At 38.2% G+C, this 26601-nt stretch overlaps 1 protein-coding gene and 1 long non-coding RNA gene across 2 annotated transcripts in view; one reads left to right on the forward strand and one right to left on the reverse strand.

The window, feature by feature from the left end:
• LOC131961693 (uncharacterized) overlaps positions 1 to 26601 on the reverse strand; it is a 97384-nt gene that overhangs the window by 62608 nt on the left and 8175 nt on the right. The window lies entirely within an intron of this gene.
• Positions 1 to 26601, forward strand: part of LOC131961692 (cadherin-12-like) — a 149020-nt gene that overhangs the window by 44619 nt on the left and 77800 nt on the right. The window contains exon 2 of the mRNA XM_059326534.1: positions 14582 to 15007. Coding sequence (XP_059182517.1) covers positions 14762 to 15007 — 246 coding nt within the window. The 5' untranslated portion in view covers positions 14582 to 14761. The remainder of the gene's footprint in view (positions 1 to 14581; positions 15008 to 26601) is intronic.

Here is a 26601-nt window from a genome sequence, read left to right on the forward strand (position 1 = left end):
AACCGTTCACACACACATTCATACTGGTGGCAGAGGCTACCCTAAACAGTGCCACCTGCCACCATTGGGAATTCATTCACGCATAGATGTAAGCAGCATCAGGAGCAATTTGGGGTTCAGTATCTTGCTCGAGGATACTTCGACATGTAGTCTGCGACGGTCAGGATCGAACCACCAACCCTTCGGTTGGGGGGCAACCCGCTCTACCAACTGAGCCACAATATGGGTCATATTTTGCTGCCTGTACAAAGGATCTATGGGGTGGTTTTTGAGGGGAGACCAGTCTCAAAAGAACAGTTGGTTGACCACTTGCTGGATGCTCACCGCCTTGTTACAATCTGTCGCCTCCTTTAACCTCGTCTGTCAATAGTCGGCATCCCCTACAGCACAAACCTAATGACACACTCTGTACCGCAACAACAGGGCTCAAAATTCCGCCTCAGAGTTTGTCTTTTCTTAGTTGAAGCTAAAGCAGCGGGGGCCAAGGGCACTATCTGAGTTTGCACTGCACACTCTGTAATAGCAGGTAAAGCAAGAATCCCCCCTTCTGTCAATTTGGCTTGTGGCTTCATCGTCAAGCTGAGCGCTGACAGGTCTCCACATCCACATGCTTTATTGTAATGTACATTCATTCAGTTCAGATCAGAGAACAGCAGCAACTCTGACTCAAACAACAGGAGCCAGGCATCCGTTTCTGAGCTGTTCCACCTTCAGGGTTTGTTTTTTTCTCTCTTTCTTTTTTTATGTCTGTGTGTATGTGTGTGTGTATAGATATTTATATATAGATACAATATGTCACAGATTTTTCACAGAATCTAACGGTTAGGAAGGAAAATCCATAATTCAGATCCCGGCGCCTATCTGAAGTTTTATATATATTTCCTTTTTAATCATAACCTTTCATTGGAGCCATATGGGTTGCATCATAGACCGTGTTGGCAGGGGATCCAGACGTGCTCACACTGGGGAGAGCTGAGTCAGTGTGGTGCTTCTTTATAGCCTCAGGCCAGTTTTGTCTCTACAGCTAAGCCTTCCATATCTTCAGGGGGGAAAAGTTCATTTTCTAAGAGAGGCAACCTTCGTTCACTAGGACACACAGCTAATTTATTTCCCATCATCACTGGATTATATTCAAGGTGATATATCAACTCAAGGTAGTGCATGTAGTCAATGATATGAAGGGTTTCTGAATGGACAACAGGTGAAGCCATTCTTTGTCATATCTAATCTGGTGCGGTTATTCCTGGATCACAGTGTGATGGGAGATAATGTGAGAAGGGTTTTTTTTTTTCTTCCCGGCAGGAAATACAATTTAGAGAACATGGCAGACATTTAATCATGTTGGGTTTACAAATCTCTGAAAAGTTGCTTGTGAATAGCCAATTGATTTGTGTTTTACACAAAGTTTTAAGGTCACAATATGGATTTTTAAATAACAAATTTGTCGATGAGCTACTTTGTCCAGCTTCCTCTAACAAGCTTTTTTCACCTCGATGTTTCAACCTGGTTTTTCAGTCGTTTTGGGCAGTGCGTAGGTTTAGGTACTGTTTACATTTGGACCGATACCAGTACCAGTACCTGGAATTTGGTACTGGTACCCAACAATACCTTTACTCTCCAATACCAAAACAGTATTTCTTCTAATGCAGCACACTATGCCCTGGTGACAGACTAACGTGTCTCAGTGGAGGCTGAAATTAGGTACTGATTAATAGGGTTGCAAAATTCTGGGATTTTTTCGAAGTTGAAAAATTTCCATGGGAATTAACTGGAATTTAAGGGAATAAACGGGAACAAACAGGGGATTTACTAAATTGAAGGTTGGCCTTTAACCCATTTAAGCCCGGAAAGCATTACCACATTTCTACCATTAAAACTGGAAGCGCCCTTGCGTTATTCTACCATTAAAGCCGGATACGTCGTTTTGTAGTATTTGTAGTTTTTTCCACCTACTTTCGGTCTCTTGGCCAATGAAATGCATCAGAATACATGTGGGAGTGTCGCAATGCAATATATATAACCGGTATAAGCTCTCAAATACTTTTTGAATTTCATTTCTATCTGCTACAGGGGCTGAAAAATCGACTATTTAGTAGGAGTTGACACTTCTGTTGAATTTCCAGAGAAACTTCAGGTTTTAGGGGGTTATTTTAAAATCGTCCATAGGTTACACAGGCAATTTTTTCACATTTCTGTTTCCAGTCACAGCCACATTATGGGGAAGTCACTTCTTGTCACAGTCACACAGTCTTGCTTTAGGATTTTATGAGTTAAGGTGAAGCATAAATCTGTATATGGGAGATTCTAGAACCTTTAAAGTGTTTGTTACACGTGTGGGTTCTTATGGGTTAAACATGAGTCGGTACTCTGTAGGACAGCAGAATTCAGTCGGTACCCTTAAAAGTAGAGAGATCGGAACCCACCCTGAGCTCTGGGGACTGCTTAACTGCTGATGAAAACGGCAATACTGAATGCACCCAGTGAAGACGAGGAGGACTGACGCTGCTGCAGTTCTGCTTCTGATGTGCTTTCACTTGGCATCATTTGCGGAAGAGACATTGAATATCCGTTTACTGTGTATAGATTCTCTTTGACACAAGAACAAGAAAAAAACACACACAGAAGCATAAGGACAAACAGTTCCGAGTGACATAGGAAGGAACTGACAGTCCTTTATTGAAAGACATGCCCCCACAAAACAGCTTTTAAGCAGCAGAAGTCACAGGGTCAGACATTAGTTGTAGCCCTACATGCTTGAGAACTGTCTGCCAGGATAACAGCAGTTGCCTGTGCACCAATGGTGCTCCACAGCTGCCCTGGGGCACCAGGGCTGCTTCATTTCATCTCTGTATCTGCCTGTCTTTCACTGCTCCGGAATGAGATCAGGCTCGTCTCCTGACTCTGAATATTTGTATCTGTCAAAACCTCAGATGTCAAAGACATGATAAAAGATAGCTCAGCACTGGATTATCAGGATATAGAACATTTATGAGAGGAAAAGGTTTTGACTCCTTACAGTATTTTTCTTTTTGTCCTAAACGGACAATCAGTGAACTCTAGTATAACTGTAGAAATTATGAGATGTTTTTTTTTTTTCCTTAAATTTGAGGGTTAAATACTACTAAGGGCAATAAGAATGGAGTCGACTTTTGTAAGCTTTTAAACACATTAGTAAATTATTAGAATATGGAAAGATAATTAATATGCTACCCACGTTGATTTCTGCAAATATAGCACTCACTTGGTTTGAGTTTAGGTTGACATTATTGTCTCCGGCAGAAAGGTGTCGAAGTGAGAAAACCGGAGTGATAGAGTGACAGACATTTCGAGTTGACATCTTTTGTACCTCTTGATGTGACAAAAGTCACCTTTCCCCTTTGCTGTGATTGTCACACTCTGCTTTCTCACACTCACATCCTCTCAATATTTACACTATAAACACTGTGAACCTTTCTGAAACTCCAGATGTCACAGCCAAGTTTGATTTTTCTTGGCTTCATGTCAAGAAGTCATTTAAAGGTACTATGTGAAATTTCCAGGGAAACATTTTTATTAATGATCCTGTCATTGCCGGTAAGTTCCTGTTGCTTGCTTGCAAGGTTGCACTCAGAATCTGATGCATATTTTCATTTTACACAACCAACTTCTTTGGAATTCAACTGGAATTATTTCCTGTAGAGTTAGGTTGTGGTAAAGAAGAGCAATGCTAGATTACTAGTGAACAAAAGACAGTATAGTAATGAAATAGAAAATAAAGGCATTTTATCAGCTTTATGTTATACAGTACAAATACTTTAAAATAGGCCAGGATTGAATTAAATGTGATTATGTATTTTTATTTTGAACAAATGAAAATAATAAAAACAGCAAGCAAATATCGTATATCAAAGAAAACATGCTCGAACAAGGTCTTTATTTTGTAAAAAAAAAAATCTTTTTTTTTGTTTAAATTGAGAATTGTGTAACATTTGTTATCATTGTGTCATTTTTATCATGTAAATGGAGGGAGAAAAGGCAATATCAGCTTCAAGAATCGGCCCAAAAAAAACGGCAGCACATATCAGGGATCGGTTAAGACTGATGTCAAAATAATCGGTATCTGTATCGGCCTTAAAAAACCTGTATCGGTCGACCACTAATTTACAATATGTCATTTTTTTAAAACAACAATGTATGTCTTGAGGGTAGGGCTGGGCGATATGGCCCGAAACTCATATCCAGGTTTTTTTAGGCAGAATTGCAATATTTGATATATGTTGGTATTTTAAACAAAACATGCAAAGTGTTTAGTTTTAAATCAACGTCACAAGTAATTATAATCAACCAGTTTTATTTAAATACCAATTCAAAACCTTCCTTCCTACCTTTTTAGGCTATTTGCTTGCAGCATGTTTTGCAAACAACGTCGTGTTGCTCTTCATCTGCAATCCGAAATCTAAAATATCTCCAAATTACAGAACCTTTGGGATTTTTATCTTAGGAAATAGCTCTTCTCTTTATCAACCGGCACTGTGTCCGCCATGTGTTTGTGCCTGTTTGGCTCAGAGAGGAGCAAACAGCTGTAACAAATAGCGGTCATAAAAGGCAACATCAAAAGATATTATACATCAGTAATACCGTATTGTCATCTACATATCTCTCTCTAAAATATATCAATGCAACTCCTAATACGGATATACCGCCCAGCCCTACTTAAAGGTAACATATCCGTTGTCCAACATTTTCCAGTATTAAATGTATAAAACTATAGTTCAAAGAAGCTTTCTCAACAGGATCAAAAAGCCTCTGCAAAGTCTCTTTCCAGTCTTGCTTCTTGCCGACATAGCACTTCAGTAAAAGTAAGCATCAAGGCACATTTATCACAGAAATAGCCTTGGCAACAGGCGTAGTCGCCATTTGTCACTATTAAAAGAATGTGTTTTGGCTTACTGTCTTAGTGTTCTAATGAACTCAATGAAAGATAGAGGTGTTCTTCTACGGGATAAATCTGTGGTTCAAGAAACTTAGTACTGGAGTTCAATACTGGTATCATCTCTTTCAGATGGCCAAGGTTATTTATGGCCGAGTCAGGTTTTCAGCAGGGCAGCTAATTTAAAGTGTTTTGCTCGTGGTCAAAACCCCTGTGGAGTGTAAACTAAGAAGCACACAGAGGGGGTGGGCAAAATAAAAGACAGACCTATCAATATTTAACTAAAACCACCTGCAGTCTTCTTCAGTGCAGCACTTCTCGCTAATGCAGTCTGACTTTAACAAAAATATATCATAATATTATGAGCGCCCATCGCATTGCATATCCACAACCAAGTAGTAACTGGCCAGACATAATGCGAGTAGATGGCATTCTTTGGCTCTCCCCAAACATAATGTGCGTGGGATGCAAGAAAAAGTGGGGAAGACGACTCATCAAATCATATTAATGTTTCCATTGTTCAGGAAGCCAAGTTTTCTACTCCTTACAGCTTCGTGCACAGGCCTCGCATGCAAGCAGCCCTCCAATGAATATCAAAAAACGTGCTGTAGTATATTCCTTTTCCACTGTGGTGCTCTGCATCTAACAGCAAGTGTCATTGTCTCACACTGAGATGAAGCCCCTCGTTTTTTGCCAAGTCGACAGAATGGGTGAAGCCAAAACTGCATCGCAAATGAGTAAATGTATCGGAGTAACTAACAGAGCCATTTTATTCGCTATTCATTATTTTGCTTGTGCTATAAACCTACGCATGAGGTGTTCTTTGATAATTTAGCTCGACCGGCCAGCTGTGTTGTTACTCCCATTTTCATTACACCGCTTCCACCTACACTTCTCTCCTCCCACTCGTCCCCTTAAGGCTTTCAATGATATTACAGTCTTCTTTGGCCTTAGCTGCACAAAAACAATGTCTTCACAGTGATTTCCCTGACTGACTAACACCTTTTTATTCCCTCCCTCCATCCCTCTCCAGGACTTATGTTAAAAGAATATGATCTGTTCTGTACTGCTACTGGTCCTTTGATATATGTGCAGAGACATATAAATACATACAGTTATTTTCCTTTTTATCTTTTAACTGCAGAAAACTATTGATAGTTGGCCTAGCACAGCGGTAGGCTTGTGGCTGTGACAAAAAAAAAATGGACAAAATTAAACAGTTTCATTTATTATTGGTGTAGGCCCAAAGCAATTTGTATTCTTCAGTTGTAAAAATGTCTATCTTATCTACAGTATTAAAAAAAATGCTTTAACCTTTTAGTCAATTCAAATGTTAAAAGGTCTATGGGGTCTTAACCATAAGTAAGTTCAAGTCTAGTTTAAAGATATTTTTTGTGTCCAGCATCGTATTTGCACTTGGGTCCTCACTGCATTCTTACAAAATCATATTAGTTAGGTATGGAAATAATTAAACGATGATTGATTAATGGTCGTTAAGAATTTGGTCGATCACGTGGAATTTTTAATTGATCTGTGTATTTTTTAGTTATAATTTTATCTCTGACTGGTATCAGTATCACTGAAATGAAACACAGCTGAGTGTTCAGTTCTGTGGCCGTACGTCAATAAGCCAATGAGCTGAGAATTAAGTTGGATAAAGCTACAGTTTGCAAACTGAAAGTTGCAATAACAAATATAAAACATACAAGATCCAAGAAAAAGAGTATTCATTTGAAGAAAACTGGCTTACTGTATCAAACCTTGCAAGCATGAATTACCTTCAATTTTATCCAAAAAAACACACTTAAATATGCAAGATTACTGTGAAAACTAACATCATGCTTCTTAAAACATAAAACACTGAACTCCTTGACGTTATCTTTACAGTATCACCTCACTTGAGTTAGTTTTACGATCGACAGGAAGTCTCTTTTCGTCTTTTCAAAATAAAAGCGTCCGTTATCAAAACAGGCTTTTGCACAGAACCGTATAAAAATCTTTTATTTTGCCCATGTATGCAGGTTTTTATACATACTGGAGTATAAAAACATATCGATTGATTGATTAATTGATCGTTAACGTTATAGATGCTCGAGTTGGCAGGTTTCTTCCAAACGCCCATCCCTAATATTGATAAAGGTTCAGTATGAACTATTAGTATTGATGGCTAATTTAGTGTGCTTGCTTGCAAAAGCACACTTGTTATTCCATGGGCTTATTTCTTTTTCTTACATTTCTTACGTGGTGTTTTTCGGTCGACTACTCCTCTGTAAGGCTCAAAATAAGTTTTGCGGTTCCATTTCAATTTTTTTTCTCCTTTTTTGGCCAACAATGGCTCTATTGTTAGTAAAGGTTGCCAACCCCTGGTCTGGCATTTCTGATGTTTGCGATAGTCAGCACACAAATGAAAAATATGCCATACAAGATAGGGCTAGAATGGTTCACAAAATTCAAGTTTTGGTTCATATTACGGGTCAAAGGTAGCCATTTTCGGTTTGGTTTGGTACATTTTTGGTACAGAGAGAGGGCTTTGCAGGTTTCAATATTCTTTGCATGCATGTATTTATTTGGCAAAAAAGTTAGAACATAAAGAAAATCTCATTGGCATAATGTCTATCTTATAATGTTCTCCAAAAAATGCAACATAGACTTTACTAAAAATAGCAACATGTTCCTCTCCAGTTTCCAATCTGCTCACTTGCATGGCTGTCATCTGCAGCGCGAAACTAATCTCCTGTTCTGAAGTCACATAGTGGACAGTCACAGATAACTTTCAGCAGCCCTGCAGGTCCATCCATCTGGAGTAAGAGTGAGTACGGTGTTGGACAACTCTGTTCATGAACTTCATGCTGAAGTTACAGTGGGAAGGGATATGGTAGCATGGCTCAAGTACTTTAACCATATGCTGACATCCAGCATGCTGCACGACTGTATAGGGGTGCATATCGGACCCCTTATACTTTAATTATGGATTATAAGATGAGATAAGATTTTCCTTTATAAGTCCCGCAACGGGGACATTTTCAGTATTAGAGCAGCAAGATAGAGAGATGCTTCAATAAGAATAACACTAAATAGTAAACAAGCAGTATAAACTAGAAATACAAGAAAGGTATTAACAATTAAACTAGTAAAAAAACTATATTAAAAAGTATTAACAATTTAGACATGTAGAAAGGTAAAAGGTATTAACAATTTAAACAAAAGGAAAATAAACTTAAGAAACATTATATACAATGTAGATGGAGGCAACAGTTGAAGATTGCACGGAGAATATCGCACATATAAATACATATATTAAATTTAAATTGCCTGTGTGGGTCTGCATGGAGAGGCTGTTTAATACTGCGGGGAAAATGAGTTGTTCTTCCCTCCCTGAATGTCCCCCTGTAATGTCAACAACACTGGCATGATGCCTTATATGCTGCATCATAATTGAAATATTGCCGTTAGCATAAGCTATACATGTTTCACAAAGTTGTCGTTTTACCCATCACTTTTTCCGCAAAACCTGGATCTAGAGCCGGTAGTCTGCTGGAAAATGAGCACATTTCTCTGGGTGCTGGCTACCTTCGAGGGAAGTTAAAGGTTGCTAATTTGCATATATTTGCGTCGCTGCAATGATGCAAAGTCGGTTATAAATCAGCAAAGTTTCCCCTTTGAATGTAAAATGTATAAGCCTGTGACCACAAAATGATCATTTAAGATATTGAATTATTCATACTGTACTATATTACTGTATGGTTCTCCCCTGGTTGCACTGATCCTGCTGCCCCTACAGGGAGGTGTATGTGCTTTGGTTGCGTGATAATGAGACGATCTTCTCATCTTTGCATAGCGTGAAACACAGGCCTGTAAACTGACACTTGAGTGATGACTCAATACATGTAGAGCACTTACACAAGAAGATATGTCATCCAAAGTAAATATTGTAGTTCTACATTCTGTCTATTTATATGCTTCTAGTCCAAAATGTGAATCATACCCTTATTTTTTTCCAATTTAATAACTTTTTTTTTTAAAAACCCTTGACGATTCATTACTCTGAATCATGAGCATGCAAGCACATAACCTTATTAAAACAACTATGACTTACTTAAGTCTCTGAATGACAGGTCAATCCACAATGCACAGCACTGCAGTTGTTGGGGGGGGGGTAGAATATCTCTGCCCACATATCTATTAGGAAATGAAAGTGTGTGCAAAACAAGAACTTGATCCAGATGACTCATTTCTCCCCTCCATTGCTGGAGTCAATGCCTACTTATTTGTTTGTCATGTTTATGGCAGCCTTGACGACTAATAACTTTCCGTGGGAGTCTCTTGTGGGCGGTAATCTCCACCAGCAGATCGGCTAGCCATATGTTCTTTGATTATTGAAGGTGATGTGCGAGAACGCTGTCAGCCCGCTGCGTCGTGTTATCTGAAGTAGACACACGGGTCAAGGCTCACAACCGAAGCCCGACACATGCTAATGAACTTATCTCATAAAATATGCATCGAGCCCTCCCAGGGCCGTACAGTGGCAGAGGCGTGATTTTGCAGGAATTATGGGAACAGTCATTTTCCATTATGTCAATGCTAAATGAGGAGTGACCTGCGGGAGAAGCATGTCTGACCCGTGTCAAGATAGTTCCTGCCAATTTTGCACGGAGAACTTTGCAGATCGGTTTTGACTTTTAAGATACTGTGGTGACAGAGAGAACAAATGGATCCGGGTGCACGGCATAACCTTGTTGAAGTAATCTCCCGCTGAAGCTGATGTTCCAAGTCTGTATAATTAATCAAAGACAATGATGTCAATGAGGGCCCCGGTTATGAAATTAGAGGCACGCTGTCTTCCATTACTGTACAGCTTATAAGTGCATTAGGAGGGAAAGAGGAACAATAAAGCAGGTGTGGAAGCCATTAGCTCCATTCTTCATCGCAACCATTCGTGGTTGCCTTCTCTTGTTTTGAGCTCAATTAAGTGTCTCGCAACAAGGCCGGAGTTGAATGCTTGAGTGTTGATATGGTAGTCGGGCTTGCAAACAAGGTGTGAACAGCAACGGTGCAGTAGCTGTTTGCTCAATAATGAATGAGGCTTAACAAATTAGGTCGGTTCTGTAATATTTCTTTGTCTTCTGTGCATTAGGCTGTGTAATGAATGACTTAATTAAGAACTCACTTTTTATTCGTCGTACTGACAACGATGTGCTGTCTGTCCAAACATAATTCACCTGACATCAATACATGCAGGTTAATGAATTAACGTATCTGGGATTTTTTGTTTTTCCTCAGCGTATTCTGTCTTTAGTCACAGCTTTTAAAGGTCACAAGGTGTAAAGCAAGCTAATTTGTAATCCTGTTTTACCTTTTTTCTCCAGTTTCTGTTGTTTACATCATTGACTATGTACGTGCTATTAATATGGTACATGCCTGGGTTCCAGTGTCTTTAGCATGTAGCTAAAACCCTCGCTTTCCACAACGTTGCATGGCCTCAAGTATTTGCAAATGAAGAAAGTTGGGATTGTGTTATTTTCTTTCTGTGTTCTGAATTGGTAGGCAGACAGTATGTAAACAGGAGACTTGTGGGAACCCAGAGAGCATATTGTCATTGAGATAGCATGACACCAGAGGTCACATAAGAGCTTTGAAAATCACCATGAAACAGCAGAAATACCCTAACTTTGCAGCATTATTTCGACAACTTCCAGACACCATATCCTGACGCAGATGGTGCCTATAGATTCCTTAGATCTTCTAGTTTCATATGATGCCATCTCTCAAAAACAAAAAAAATACGAAAATACAGTTGGAAAACTATCAATACTTGGCAACCATGAATCAATATCATTTTGCCACGTTAAATATTGCCACACTATGCCATAACAATTTTTTCCCCACCTCTAGTATAAGGTCAGGTTTAAGACTGCTGGAAAACTTTTCAGTGTAAATTTACAGTAAAGTGTATTTTTTTTTACTATTTCTTACTGTTTTTTTATAGACAGTGTATTACTGTGTATTACATTTAAATGTGCAGTACATTACTGTATTAAATTGCATGTAAATTTACAATACTGTACTTTATACTCAAACCTGTTATTGTAAATGTAGAGTTCATTCCTGTTAGTAATAGCAAGTGATCACATTTCTTTCTCTGCAACAGTATGACACTGTTCCACATCATTACAGTAGATTACTGTTCTGATTTCACTGTAAATTTACATTAAATATTTACAGTGTGAGAGATCAATTGTTATAAAATAGAAATCCACAGCATAAATAAGAGATTGAGTTGTATAAAAAATTGTCAGAATATATATGTTTGTTGTTTTTCCTTACTACACTTGAGCTATACTTATGCATGCAAAATCAATGGCTCATGGATTCTTGGAAGGAGTCTCTGTATGTCTGTCCAACCGTTCATCCGATTGGCTTCACACTTGGCGGCTGTCTTCAAGTGCAAGTTATTGAGATCTATGGGGCTTATTTTTGCAGAGTGGTAACACTATTAACTGTTATACCACCAAAAGACACGCTGGACACAGCTTTATCTTTGTTGTTCGCTACAGTGCATTCAAGAACAGATTAAGGAAGAGGCACCAGAGATGTTGCATTGTGGCAAACTGAAGCATTTAAAGGATCAGCAGTGTTATTTTTCAATAAATGTGTATGTCCCAAGTCCCCAGGAAGAGCATCGGATGTCAAATGTCAAATGTCGATTTGACAAATCGGCGAAACAGTGGAATTAAAAGTTTCAGCTGCATCAAGTGATGCCATTGGGCCCAGAAATACTTTTCCCAAAGACTTCATGTTTATTTCAAATGCAACTTCCGTGAAATGACTTATTTCACTGTCAGAATTTGATACATTCAGTCCAATAACATTTGGAAAGTGTAGGAGAGCCGTAAGATTAAATTGTTTTATTTACACCCAAGAGTGAAACAATTAGTATCCATTCATCAACCTGCACTGCTGCTATACTGTACATTCTTTACTGTATATAATTCTATAACATATTCATCCACTGTATAAATATCCTATAGCATATTCAATTCATACCTGCACTATATTTATATACTCCGGGGATGGGCAACTTAAATGCTGGAGGGGGCCACAATTTTTCACAGGGCCACATATAGGAGCGTGCACTTAACCAGATATGATGAAACTGCAATTTTAAATATGTTTACAGTGCAGTAACTTAACATATTTCATGCTCAAATGCATTTATAACAGTATAAATATAGGAATTCAAAAGGTTTGAAGCAAATAAAAAATAACCACTTACTGTGATTTTATTTTATTTTTTTCAGTGCAAGAACAGCAGACCAACATTAATTGCGAGAAGTCATTTTGTGCATTTTTACACTGCACTTTTCAGATTTCATTCAAATGCATGTAGTTGTACTGAGGGCCACTTCAAGTGAGGGTGCGGGCCGTATGCGGCCCCCGGGCCTCCAGTTCCTCATCCCTGATATTTACTTATACTTGATATGTACTTCTGGTTAGATCCTAAACTGCATTTCGTTGTCCTAGTACTTGTACTCTGTTCAATGGCAATAAAGTTGAATCTAATCTAATCTAATCTAGTAGTTGGTGGGATACAAGCCATATGGAAGATCCTGGTACTATTTTAAAGATCCAGGTATTTTTATGCACACGTGGAACATCATGCACCACTGAGCATCTTTCATAGGGGACAAGCAGAGCCCCACCTCCAACACTGTCCCCTGAAATAACCTGGTCCCAGATAGCTAGCGGATATATAAATGATCTGAATAATCTAGCATTGCTATAGGATGCAGCTATGTCATGGCAGGTTATTTGCTCAGGACTCAAGGAAGCCCAGCCTCAAGTGTAAAAGTTGTTTGGATGAGCAATTTCTCAAAGAAACTGCAAACGGCAAAACCACAAACCGAGCTACCGTCCCGTTCCAAACGGGCACATTTTCAGCGGGTATTGCACTAGTGACATGACATATGTCATCCATCTGATAGCTCTCTGGTACTTAAACTGAACTTTGCGACGACAAAAGAAAAACACATTGCAAGCAAACAAATTAAATAATTAAACTCTTGCCTGTGGGTTGGATTACATTTATTAGTAATCTTCTATGTGAGCTGCCTCTTCCATAGAACGCATGTCAGTCAAATGAATGCTGTTGCAAGCACAACAATCTCCTGTGGCCACCGCTTGTCAGATCTGTTGTGCCTCCTCACCGGAGTGATGTCTGAGAGAAAGCAAAGTCTCTTAAAGAAATCACTGCAAGCATGCCGCTTTGCACTGACATCTCAAACAGTACACATGTCAATTTGATATATGAACTGTCAATGCATCATGCTATATCTTCAGATGGGTGCCTGCAACTGATGCAACAACTGTCAAGTTTTTTTGAAAAGGGTTTATCTCCATTTTTTACGTGGCTTTCTTATTAGAAATACTAAGAAAAGGTTTGTGAAGAGAAACATCAAAGCTCCCCGGCACCCTCTCATTAAAGTGTCATTAAATAATACATGATTTTAAACCTCGATGGGCAATCAAGGAGCTGCAGTAAAACTGACAGGTCTGTGGCACAGTGTGCGGTGGCCTATAATTGACAGCAAAAATAAAGTCACAGTTATCACCACAGAGACAAGTACACTCTCTAATTAGAGTGAACATCCAAGAGAAGTGTCTGCTGCAGTGGTGATCAATCATCAGGCAAATAATTATAACACCTATTTTTATGTTTGAGAATGTCAGTATTATCATTCGTCACTGAACAATTAAAAACTAAAGCATAGAGGAGCAAAGAATATGAGCCCAAAAAAAAAGCATAAGCTATTTACACCCTATACCTATTGGATGGTGCCCGCGTGTGCAATTGAGGCGCTCCTGGGATGTCTCCGATCACGATAATAACACCATATTATTAAGCCTCAAGCAGTTTCAGGGCATTTTTCCTTTCATATTTCACCTGCTGTGGCCTTGTATTTCCTACATCTCTGTGGAATCAGCACAATCATGGCAGAAGCTAGAAGCTGGGACAACTCAAAAATGTCTTTTATGCAAAATAACACATTTATAAATTAAAATTATAAGTTATTTAGAAAAAGAATGTAATAAAATTGTATCTGTATGTACAACACTTTTCCAAGTGCCCACAAATGTCACAAAAGTTGGGGGAAAAAATTTGGTTTCCACTTGCTATACATGCATTTTTACAACCTCTTCTTACGGCCCTGTCCTCTCCTCTCAGCTCTGTGTAAACAGCCTGCTGTTCTGATGATTTTCAGTTAGTTTGTCACGTGACAATTCGTCTCAGCAGAATCAATTATGGCTTTACAGTGTCGCTGAGGTGCAAAATTTCACATGTTTAACACGATCGAGTTTATTTTCTGCGAAACGAAGGTGTTAACAGTTTTATGCTCCGATTTGGTTAACTCTTCTTATGGAAACATTTCAAACAGATGATCCGTTCAAAAAAATGTCAGAAAGTTCAAACTCTGACTATAATGCCTGTTTTTACAGCTACTTCCACTGATAAAAGTTGTATTTTAGGTGTTTTCTTTAAAAGAAAACATACTTTTAAGCTTGTTGGAGGGCTGGTGGGGTTCATCGGAGGGTTAATATAGGCAGTGCAGGTAATGGAGTTTCAGCAAAAAGCAAACTTCTAAACTATGTATTTGTTTTTTTTCTTTCCTTCAGGTGATGAGCTCCATAAATCTCTGAGAGGGATCCTGACAGACCCAAGAAAACTGCTTTCTGGGCACCAGCAGAGGCCTCACCTCACTCATTCCCCCATAACCACCTCCACAAGTTGTTTCAGCGTGGCTCAGCTCTCATCACTGGACTTTAACTTGGGGACCTGAACCTCACAGATCGCCAATGCTAACAAGGAACTGCCTGCTGCTGTTCCTTTGGATTCTCGTCGACGAAGGCTCATTCTCTTCTTCACGCCCGCCTTCACCACCGCTGGGACGGAGCAGGGCGGGGAAGGAACGCGTCAGGAGTTTGGCGGGCCCGATGAGGAATGGGGCGGCTGGATTTCAACGTGTCAAAAGGGGCTGGGTGTGGAACCAGTTCTTTGTGCTGGAGGAGTACATGGGGTCAGACCCGCAGTACGTGGGCAAGGTAAAAAGCCTTCTCTTTCCAGCTTTTTATGGCGCGGGAGGAGTCATAAATCACGTAGTAAGGAGCTTGGGAGAAATTGAATTGGTGGTAAATGGAGAAAGCGACAGAACAGAAAAAGGGAAAGGAAAAGCACACGAGTAGAGAGTAAGTTTGAAACTATTCTGGTTCCAAACGAGCAATATCAACTACATGAAATACCACAATATGTTTATGTATTATTGATGCATGTAAACAGTGTGACAGTTGTTTGGCTGAATGTATTCCAACTCTGATGGAAACTGCCACAAGCCACCCATTTTCATTATGCCCCTGGAGCTAAGCCTCATCACTTTAATGTAATAATGCTCCCATTGTAAAACTGTCCTAGTTTGTTAGTGTTTTAAGATATAAATGGTTACCGGCACGGCAAGAAAATCTATACATGCTAATGGAGCTGTGCCAACATTTCTATGTTAGACTCGCCAGACGCACTTGACATTAAAGTGGTGAGAGAATCGATGGCATGGTAGAAATAAATTTAAATTACAGTCCTTGTAAAACTGTCAAGAACATCATAGTTATGAGCCAGGGGAGATGCTGACAGCAATAAAAAGACAGCAGAGAGGCCGGCTAGCCCGAAGTGAATGCGGTGTGAGATATATGCACACATCCCTGCAGACACACTTGGTTTTGTCCCTCCTCAAACCGTGGCTATCTCTGTTTTTAGTGTAGGATTTTTTATTCTCTGCTGTGTGGCTTAAGACATTCGTAAGTAAACTCTGTGGGGGTTTAAGGCTAAAGTTGTAATTTGGCACTCCTAGCTTACATAGGATAATAGTAAGACTGACTTATCTGCCCCAGTGCCGCTGCAATCAGCCCTGACAAGCCATGCTGTTTGTGGAAGTCTCTGAGGGTAAAGGCAGGGGGGAGGGAGGCTGCTGTCTGCTGCACTCCTAAGTCACTTAATCCTGGGCTGCTGCACTGCTTCAAAATAATTGACTGATTCTTCGCCATATGAAAAGCATTTGGAGATGAGATCCTCGGACCTTTGTCAGGACAATCTTGAGCGAACGGCTTTAGCCTCGAAATGATTGTCAGTCTAACAGGATAAAGAGTTAAAAAGATAATGCCTGGAGACTTGGGGAACAGGGTGTTAGCGACGTGTCTTCCAAGGAGTTATCAAGTGCTATCATAGAGGCCTGTAAGGGTAACAGCTTTGTTTCCAAGGAACATAAATTAACTCTAATGGACCATGAGTCTTTGTGCAATGAATGCTTGTCCTATAATACATCAATGCCTAATTGTGGTAATGTATTCGCTCTAGAGTGTAAACATGATTTTCATTCAGTGAACGCAGGGTTCGGGGCCTAAAGTGGCTCAAGCAACTGCCACTTTCCCCTCAGTGGGCGAAGATCCTTTCTGAACCAAATGGAGGAGAAATTATCAAAATTATTAGGATTATTTCTTCAGCGTCTGGATTCATGTATTTCCATGACTGAATTGAGGAGAAATTCAGCATTTTTTCTCTCCTTTTTCTCCCTTTAAGCATTAAGGAATATAAAGTGAACTTTTCATGTAGGTGAAAAAATATGCCATCCTTCCATAAAACACAAGACTGTACAACTTCACCATACATTGTCCAATCTATCCCAATTTTCACGTCATGCCTTGAACACACCCACATGTCAATTTTGACACATTTGGTTTCTTTCCAACAACATCCCTAACCTAAAAACAGAATAGTCTATTTGTCAATACCACCCATAACAACACATATGAGCATATGTCAAAATGATTCCTATGAAAGTTTCGCGGCTCACAGTACAGTGGAGCGTTCTGAAAATAGCACACACTTCATCATTCACATAAGGATAGGGGTTTAAAAAAAAACGCAGTTTCTAGGCTACAAACCCACTGATCTAGGTTTAGGGCCAAAAACTTCCTGGTAAGGCGTTATAAAAGACAGTTCAAACAGGAAATAAATGTACGTAAATGCTGGAAGTGAAGTACTTACGAGGGTGACGTGAGCCACGGAAGTTACATAAAAGACGCAAGTTACGTAAAAAACTAAAGTTATGTAAAAAAAAAAATGGAAGTTACGAGAAAAATTGGAAGTTACGTAAAAGTCAGAAGTGACGTAAAAAATGGAAGTTACGTTGAAAAAAACAGAAGTTGCGTAAAAAAAAAGGAAATTATGTAAAAATTAGAAGTAACAAAACTGAAGTCACGAAAAATTTATTTAGTTTTCACATGGGATACGAACCCTGTTCTCCTGGGTGAAAGTCCGCCGTTTGTCTGACCCATACACCTCCCTCCCTCCCAACCGAATGTGAAACCCGCATTGTCATCAATCCTAACGTACGTATTGTCGATATTGAGGGGAGACCAGTCTCTTTGTATCTACGTTTGCTTCAAATCAAAGTTCTAACTACGTTATAATTTCCTCTCATGTAAGTTAATTTACACCAAATGGCTCTTGCCTTGCCTTCTCCTTAAACTCTAGTCATGGATATTAACATTGGTAGATTTATTCCCATGCAATATAAATTCTTTATAATTGTCCGTGGAAATGATTGCTAATTTTATTACCCTAAGACGGTGACCTCAAAAAAGAGGCAACCGAAGCAAATGCAGGGTCTTTTTTTTTTTTTTTGCAAAGTTGATTTTAATGCATAAACCAGTATTGCAGCCTGAAAAATGTATGCACCTACACGTCCAAGTTCTCCTCTCCTGACCTGCTTACATACATTAAGTAAATGAGGTATACCTTTTTTGTTTTGGGTATGTATTTCTTTTGCTTTGTTTAATATATTATTTCATGCATTATATGCAGAGCCAAGAATAGAGTATAGGCCATATGGTTGCTTGGATTATCTTGAAGATGAGCTTAAACATAAGCAAGTCTGATATCTGAAGATCCATAGGACCTAAAAGGCATTTTGTTTATTAGTATTAGTATAGAACTTACTTATCCTTTGGGCTGCTACCTAAAAGTTAATTATTTTAATCATTAATTGGTAATCCCTGCACTAAATTGGCAAAGTTCTGATATCTGATTGTTTTTTTGTTGTTGTTGGAGGAAATACTTAGGCACACAATGACATTACTATTGTGGACATTTTTAGGACATAGCAAGGTTTTTCAAATTAAAATGACCAAAAATACTGTCAAAAGTTTGGTAGTTAATAAGTGTAATAAGGAAAAAATGACCAACCAGGTAAAAATCCAGTCTTAAGTTATTTGTGTCCTCAAGGTCTTGTTAACTGCTATTTAACTCTGAGGTCTCTGGATCAATATTAAGTGTTTTGTCAAGCATTTCAGTTAGTTTCTTTTACTTTTTTGCCTCAAAGGACAATTACACTGACAAAAGAAGACGATATTATTCACCAATTTGTAATCCGTCTAACGTTTGGCAGCCTTGCTGAAATTCTGTCCCGTTTTTTTTTTACTAAAACCTAACTCTGTCCGCAATAATAAAATCAATTTCACTTTCTGGTGTTGTATTAAATGCATCACTGCCAACTTTAATTGCAACAGCCAGATCTTTACTAATTAGAGCAGGCCTTTAAATGCATAACTCTCATTACTAACAAGATGTAGTAATTCTGTCAGTTCTGACAGCATACAGAATGCAAGACAACCACTAGAAGAGGACGTGAGGGGGAGTGGGGGGACGGGGGGGCAGCTGAGGATTGAGTGCAGCGTCAGAGTACCAGTGTTACGGATCAACTAGTTTGCCTATTAGCTGGTGACTTTTTCCTCAATGCGTCAGTGCTTGTAGTGATGGCAGATGTTTGAAAAAAAACATGATAACATTTGGTTGTCCTTGTGAATGCAGAATTGTTTTCTTTTCATTAAAATGTCAAAAACATACTCATCTGAGTCTGTGACTGCGCTGAACCTATATCCAGCATATATATGGGCACATTAATATGATCCATCACCATGCAACGCTGCTTTATATTAACCGTTTATCAGGCAAATAACTATATTTGGTAACTTCACTACTTCACTTACCCTTAATAGGGTACTCATTGAAATACTTGCAAATTCCAAATTTGTACCATAGAGAATATTGGAAGATATTACATACAGCCAGAATGTGTAAAAAAAAAACATATGAAAATAATATTTTGAGAAAATAGTTTAAGAGATTAAAGTGGCAAATCTACGAGAAAAAAAAAGTGTAGATTTATGAGATTTAAAGTGGTGAATCTGGGAGGAAAAAAGTTGCTTTTTCCCCCACTTTTTTCTCGTAAATCTGCAACTTTTTTCGCTCAGATTTGCCACTTTAAATCTCTTAAATCTGCGACTTTTTTTCTTGTAGATTTGCCACTTTAATCTAGTAAATTTGCAACATTTTTCTCGAGATATTACCTGAAGTTGCCAAATATAGTTCTTTGCCTGATAAAGGGTTAAACCTCTGAAGTCCAGGAGATTTTTGTTGAAATTTGTCAACTTCCTATGCATTAATTTCTTTCTCTGTTTAGCATCTTTCAGTCTGTCCTTACATCACATGCATGGCTCCTTTTCTCCACACAAACTCGGTAAAATCAGTCAGATTTTACATTTTTTCAAATTAACAAAGTATAAAGCTGCCAGGAACCCAAAATACAAACAAAAGACACAGGTATTTATGGAAATATACCATTAAAAAAACATTTATACACACAAAAACAGCAGAAATAATAATAAATAATAAAACTACAAAACAGTCTATTTGCATGTTAATTAAAAATAGTAATAGTTTTCATTGTAAAAAGAACATTCACATTTTAAAAATGGTCTAGAAACATAAATGGCACACTGTGAAAGCTCCTATGATTGTACTTTCAACTGGCTTTCTCAGCTTGTCTACATATCATATATAAATAAATGTATTACTGTAAATAAAACATGTGCATTTTCAATCAATAGATGGACTCCAGAGGGTTAATCCATTTCACCATGTGCACACAAAGTCTTGTTACAGCCTGATCAGCATCAAAGCACTCTCTTTGTGGTCAGGGACAAAAGAGGGTTGGCAAGATGTCAAATGGTGTAACCACAAAAAAATGATAAATATTAAATACTTCATCCGCCTACATTGTATTTAAGTGGACTTATACATATAATTACTTAATTTGAAAAAACATCAAATTATTTTTTTTTAAATATTTCTACATTTACGCATTTCGTCAATATTGAGCAGAACATATTCTAAATTCAACCATTTTTTTCAAAAGTTTTGACAAATTATGTAAAATTTGTTATATACCATAATGTTGCAATGTAAACGTGGATTGTATTTTTTCTCATTTTAGTTCACATTTATTTCCCAGTATATAGTCAGATTTTTATGGGGAAAAAATGACTGGTTACACCAACTGACACTGCATTAGATCACGTCATTGACCTTGCATTTTATCCAACTTCTGACTAGCTACGGTGGAAAAGGAACATTTTTCAGAAAAGTAAAATCCAACAACATTTGACTTTATACCACATCTTCCAAAATGAACATAACCTCTGGCACAGTCACAGGAAAAGTGACGATGGTATTTTTTTCTATTACAGTCCTGCAGTCTGGATTTTTTGAGGATGGATGCAAAAGATATATCTAGAGATGCAACTATTAGTTGATAAACTGGTTGGTCATTAAATGAAAATGTAATGATTTAAAAGTTTTATCGGCAATGAAAGTCAATTTTCGGAAGAAAAAAAAAATTAAATTGTGTCACAGTAAATGCTAATTTATTATAATTAAATACATGTTTTTATTATTACTAATCCTTTTATTATTGCTAATACTATTATTACTATTGCTATTATTATGTTGTTTCTTGCAGACATATATGAAACATACATCTCAATGTGCAGAAACACACTTTCCTTTCACCATGTGCTCACTTTTTCATGCTGGAACCATCCGAGGCATTGGTAAATATTTGTCTTATGCAGGGCAGGACATACTTTAAAAGAACATTATCCATCTTTACGTGCTGTGGTCTATCTCAGATTAATGAGTGCTAGCAAAGCAACATTTCTTTTCTTCTGCGACACCAGTAGAAAAATATGCCACGCTTGCATTCCTACTTGTTTTGGTGATACGGTACGACTGCAAAATAAAGAGAGTGAATTTAGACTCGGGCTTTTACAGCATTTAATGCATGCAACCTAATTTGGGGGGGTAAAAAACAGTCACGAACAACAAGCGCAGTAATATATTCATATTGATTTTACACACACACACACACAATACTATATCTTAATATATTCAGGATTTATACATTCCTGCTTCGTGGTCTGGGCAGTTGGGGTGGCAGACACTAAACATGAAGAGAGTGTTGGGAAACCTACAGTTACAGCTGGGAGCTGCAACTTACACTACTTACTTAATTATCCTCTTTGCTCCCGGAGGTACAAATAAGGTCATGACAAGATTCAGTACGGTGTTTAGCCCTGCTATAAGTCCCCACTACACTGCATTAATAGGGAAGTAACTGCTCCGGGGTCTTGCTCGAGGGTGACTGAACTGCAGTTTTCTTAGAGAGGTGGTTATTTCATTTTTCATACAGTTAGAAAGTCTCAAGTGTCTCTGAGCTGCTCAGATCCCTCTGTGGAAAATGCTTCTTAGAGTGAATTTAATTTGCTTTGGAAATAGTATAATGGAGGACTTAAAACCACAAAGGACATGTAGTGTAAATAAAGAAAAAAAACTGTCTACCAAGAACATCTTAAAAAACAAACAAACAAAAAAAGTTTATGCCACTTATTACCTTTTCAAGTATATTGCAAGGCTGAAAAGCTGTGTTGTGTAACTCCCAAGTTCCAAAGCCAGTAACAATAAATAAACTGAGCCAAATAACAAACCATTATATTTTTTATGAGCGTTAACGTCTACGGTTTTAAAAAAGATATGTGTAATTATTCTGCCACTAGAGACGCAAAGATCCCATGAGAACATATTGATTGGAAATCACTTTGAGCACAGTTTTACATTTAATACAAGTCTCCGTGTTGTGAAACTTCTGACAATCTCCTGTTGACAGCAACCACAATATTGAAGATTAGCAATTAAAGCCCAGAAGGCTTAAGGGAGAGAATGTAACAACCCTGTGTGCTCACAATTAGATAATGCCGAGGCCTTTTTCTATGCTGAGCTGTGATTATCTGCAAGAGAAATCTGCCATTAGTGGTGTGGCTGTACATCAAGCCAAGCTGCTTCCTCTCACTCTCTATTACACTCTCTGCTGAGCTCAGCAGCTCGTTTTTCAGCATTTCTTTCCAGCATCATGGCACTCTCCATTTGGACATAATGGTCATGAATTGCTTTTTGACATATTTTTCCTGAAATGATAGTAATATGGCGATTCGGACTCAACTTAAAGGAACTGCGCTCGTCATGTTCGGAGTATGAAAAAAATATAATGACCACTTATTGGCAGTTGGAGGCGGAACTAAAAGCAGCACATCTCTCAGGCTTGCCTTAACAAACCATGCTGGGATAGTCTGACCAGATGCTACAACTTTATATTGAGAATTGTGTTTCACTGGAATAAATGATAATAAATAAACTTTTACAGAGTGCTATGAGGTGTTGGACCCGAAGGACCTGGTCTCTAGATTACCCATCCATCCCAAAACATATTTTTGCACTTAAGAGAGCCTCCACTCGCCCCATTTCTTTCCAATTTTCAAGCAATTTTCAAGCAAAGTTTGAAAATGAAAAAAGAAATGGAAATCAGTGTGTTTTCATCAACAAGTTCGGAGGGAATAAAACCTAAAACTAGGCAACAAGTTCTCCAACCTAGATGACAGAATAGGTTGCGTATCAGTAACACCCATAAAGACAAGTATGTTCGTATCGCAGCTGCAGTTTCTGTGAATTCATGTGCACATTTTAATTGGTCTTTCACGTCAATTAGTATTGGTCATGTTTCATGCTGAGAGAGATTAATATAACATATAGGAAGACGCCAACTGTGGCAGTTTCTTTACAGATGCACTGCCGCTGTAGTTGCTGCAGCAGATGTCGTTCATGATGAGGCATACAGCAGTTCACACAAGCACATTGCCAATTGCAATGACAGAAAACTACATTATAACATTGAATGGCAAAGAAAAAGGTTTTCTTGAGTGATTATTTTTGCTGTGTGGCAAAGACTTTACCAGCGGAAACAATGTAACGTAACAGCCAATAAAAAGACGGATCTTCTGTCCCTTTTTAGCAGTTTGCACCAAGCTGATTATGACAGAATCAACAGATCAGCGTAATGACAAGCGAGTTTCGGCGAGAGCTAAACACGGGACAATAACTGACCAACCTCAAAATTCTCTATGACAGAAAAACGCTGGCTTAAAAACTTTTTTGCACAATGGGGGAAGTTACAGTATATGTTTTTTTGCCATTTCCATGCAGCTTTTGTAAAGCAATACTTCAATACATACAGTACAGGCCAAAAGTTTGGACACACCTTCTCATTCAATGCGTTTTTCTTTATTTTCATGACTATTGACATTGTAAATTCATCAAAACTATTAATGAACACATGTGGAATTATGTACTTAACAAAAAAGTGTGAAATAACTGAAAACATGTCTTATATTCTAGTAAGCAAAGGGTGGTTACTTTGAGGAATCTAAAATACAAGACATGTTTTCAGTTATTTCACACTTTTTTTGTCAAGTACATAATTCCATATGTGTTCATTCATTTTGATGCCTTCAGTGAGAATCTACAATGTAAATAGTCATGAAAATAAAGAAAAACGCATTGAATGAGAAGGTGTGTCCAAACTTTTGGCCTGTACTGTACATAAAAAACGTAAATAGAAACACAGCTACTGAGAGTGAAACCAAATACAACCGTGTTTCTTTTAATTCATCGCAAGGTCGTATGCAAAATCCTCTTAAAGCAAATTTCCACACTTAGCAAGAAAATGCATGGAATTCGTTCCATAAAAAAAAAATAATAATTAAAAACTCACCAACGCTACAGCCATTAAGTTCAGAAAGCAGAAATCAACCCAAATGCACTGAAGGTTAAAGACAAATCCAATCAATTTAGATAAAGTCACACGCAGGACCTATATAAGGAAAGGGGGGAAAAGTCTCGGTAGCCTTTATCGGAATGCAGACTATGCAGTGGCATGCAGTGGCATGCTCCAATGCCCCGTTTCACACACTTGCAGAGAAAAGGTCGCTCATTTAAATACAAGTCAATAAACCACTTTTCCTAGAAAGGGCAGCCCCGTTTCTCCTACAACTTGTTTATTCCATTGCTTCCTGCCTGACAAGGAATGACCAGCCTTCTTTTTATTGATGGCTCTCCCTTTCGGTCCCACCCCACACCTGGCTGAGATTTATTACTGATGCGGAGCCCGCAATTTAATCTTTCAATGAGGACCTGTAAGAGGCACATAAAAGCCATTTCAACAAGACTTATGCAGCGGGCTCAACAAAGAGAGATTCCATTATCTGACCATATGAGTTTTACCGCTCTTTACTGGTGATAGCCTGTTACACCTTGTTAAATATGGTTCAGTTTAAATGCTTTGGAATTGTTGTAAAATGCATGAAAAGCTGAAGAGGCCTGTATAAAAGCAGCAAACCTGTTTACACACATGGCGGTGATAGCCACTGCTGTAAAACACCTCAGTGGGACCGACTGCAGATAATTAACATCAACTCCAAAATCATAGGCTTCATAACTTGATTGCTTTGCACTGTTCTGTGCAGAGGTCAATCAGTGACCTGCAGCTGAGCGAGGCGACTACATGCAGTCTGAAGTGGCAAACAATAATCTTGTTGATCTAACCATGAGCTCCACAGAAGCATGTATAATGCAGTAACGGGTTGTCTGACACAATACTGCAATCACTGAAATGGGAACACAGCACACAAGTACATACTGTATATCAGCAATTACATGACCCTTGACTCCATTTTTATTATAGACTGAACAGCGATAATACACGGTGATTTTGTGTGTTTTGAACGCTGGTAATGAAACTGCAGTAAATATGTGAATTACTTTCAAAATATCAATTAGAATCAATATGAAATCTAGAATTGAAAAAAACATATGATTTGAATAAAAATAAAAATGAGGTTGAACTGAAACTGTATTGTGTGGTTAACTAAAACTAACTACAATTATGGTGAAAATGACATTCATATTCATCTTTGTCAACTATTTTCATACATAAACCTTTTTGATTGGTATGAAATGTATTTATTTAGCTCTGACCAAATAGCTGCTGGTTAGTGAACCTGCAGGAACACATTGGTAAATATGTTTATTGAGACTGGGATGTCTACATGACTATGTGAGTCACTTCAACCAAACTTCAGAACACCCGGAGCTGCAAGAGTTAATGACCTTATAGGGGCTGAGATGGATAAGGCAAAGGAAATTAAGGTAACATTTATTGTGACCTTTTTGAATCTGACACCAAACACCCATACTGTATATAAATAATGGACGTAGTCACCGTGACGTCACCCGTTGGTTTGTGGCCCGTTGGAAGCATCGAGTTCAGTGTTACACTCGTCGGCATCTTGTGTCGCCATCTTGTTTCCGATACGGGGAGCAGACCATATTTGGACTGTGGAGGAGTGAGAGGGATCTGACTACACTGACTTTACGCCTCTCTACACCTCAACCTGACTGAGAGAAGCCGCTGCTAATTCATGTTAGCATTAACTGAGATATTAATTTTGGCTAATAAAAAACAAAAACAAATGTACGTTAGTTACCTCAGAAAACTGAACAGTGACTCCTTGGAGTGTCTGTTAGTCCAACCAAACACTGAACAAGACATTTTTACTGACCAAAATGTTCAAATAAACTGTCAAAGTGAAAATACAGTGGAGACCAAACCGGTAAATGTCCTTTTTTATATCTATATAACATTTTATATAACTTTACTGACATGTTGCCCTGGATACGCATTGGTCTGCTTCTCTCCTGATGATGGCTCTCCTTGTTAGTGACCTGTCAATCAAAGGTAGCCACGCCCCAAATCATATGATTCTTTTTTTCCTATTTTCTTCTAAATGGGGCCAATATTTTAACTATTAACATCAAATTGTCTTGAAGAGGATTTTTTGCTAGCGATCGAGACCACAGTGTTGTCCTAAAAAAAATTCTGAGGTAATAAATAAAGTGAGAAGTTTTCTCATTTTGCATTGAAATTAATGGACAGAAATCTTTCTGCAGCCAAACTTATCACCCCCTACTGGAATTTTTTGGTAGAATGCAGCTTAAGGCACTTCCTGGTTTGCCTCCCTGCTCAGACCAGGAGGTTGCCATCTACAAACATCCCATTACAGAAAACCAAAACTAAGCATTTTCAAAATGAAAGTAAAAACGAATACAGACTAGCAACTTCACTGTAAAAACAAATTAAATCTAACTGAATTACAACAAATTTAAAACTAATTATTTTTAATGAAAAATCTCACACTTATATAACCTTGGCTCACACATGATCGTATCTCTAAATGCATCTAAAAAGGTGTTGCCAAAGTAATTCACTGTCAAATGCAAAAATAATTTGAAAGGATCGCTCTCCCTGAAGGTTATGCATGAGGTGTGCCAATGATTCAGACGCTCGTTAGAACATATTAAG

The sequence above is a fragment of the Centropristis striata genome, chromosome 23, assembly GCF_030273125.1.
Source record: "Centropristis striata isolate RG_2023a ecotype Rhode Island chromosome 23, C.striata_1.0, whole genome shotgun sequence".
In the NCBI taxonomy this organism is placed as follows: Eukaryota; Metazoa; Chordata; class Actinopteri; order Perciformes; family Serranidae; genus Centropristis; species Centropristis striata.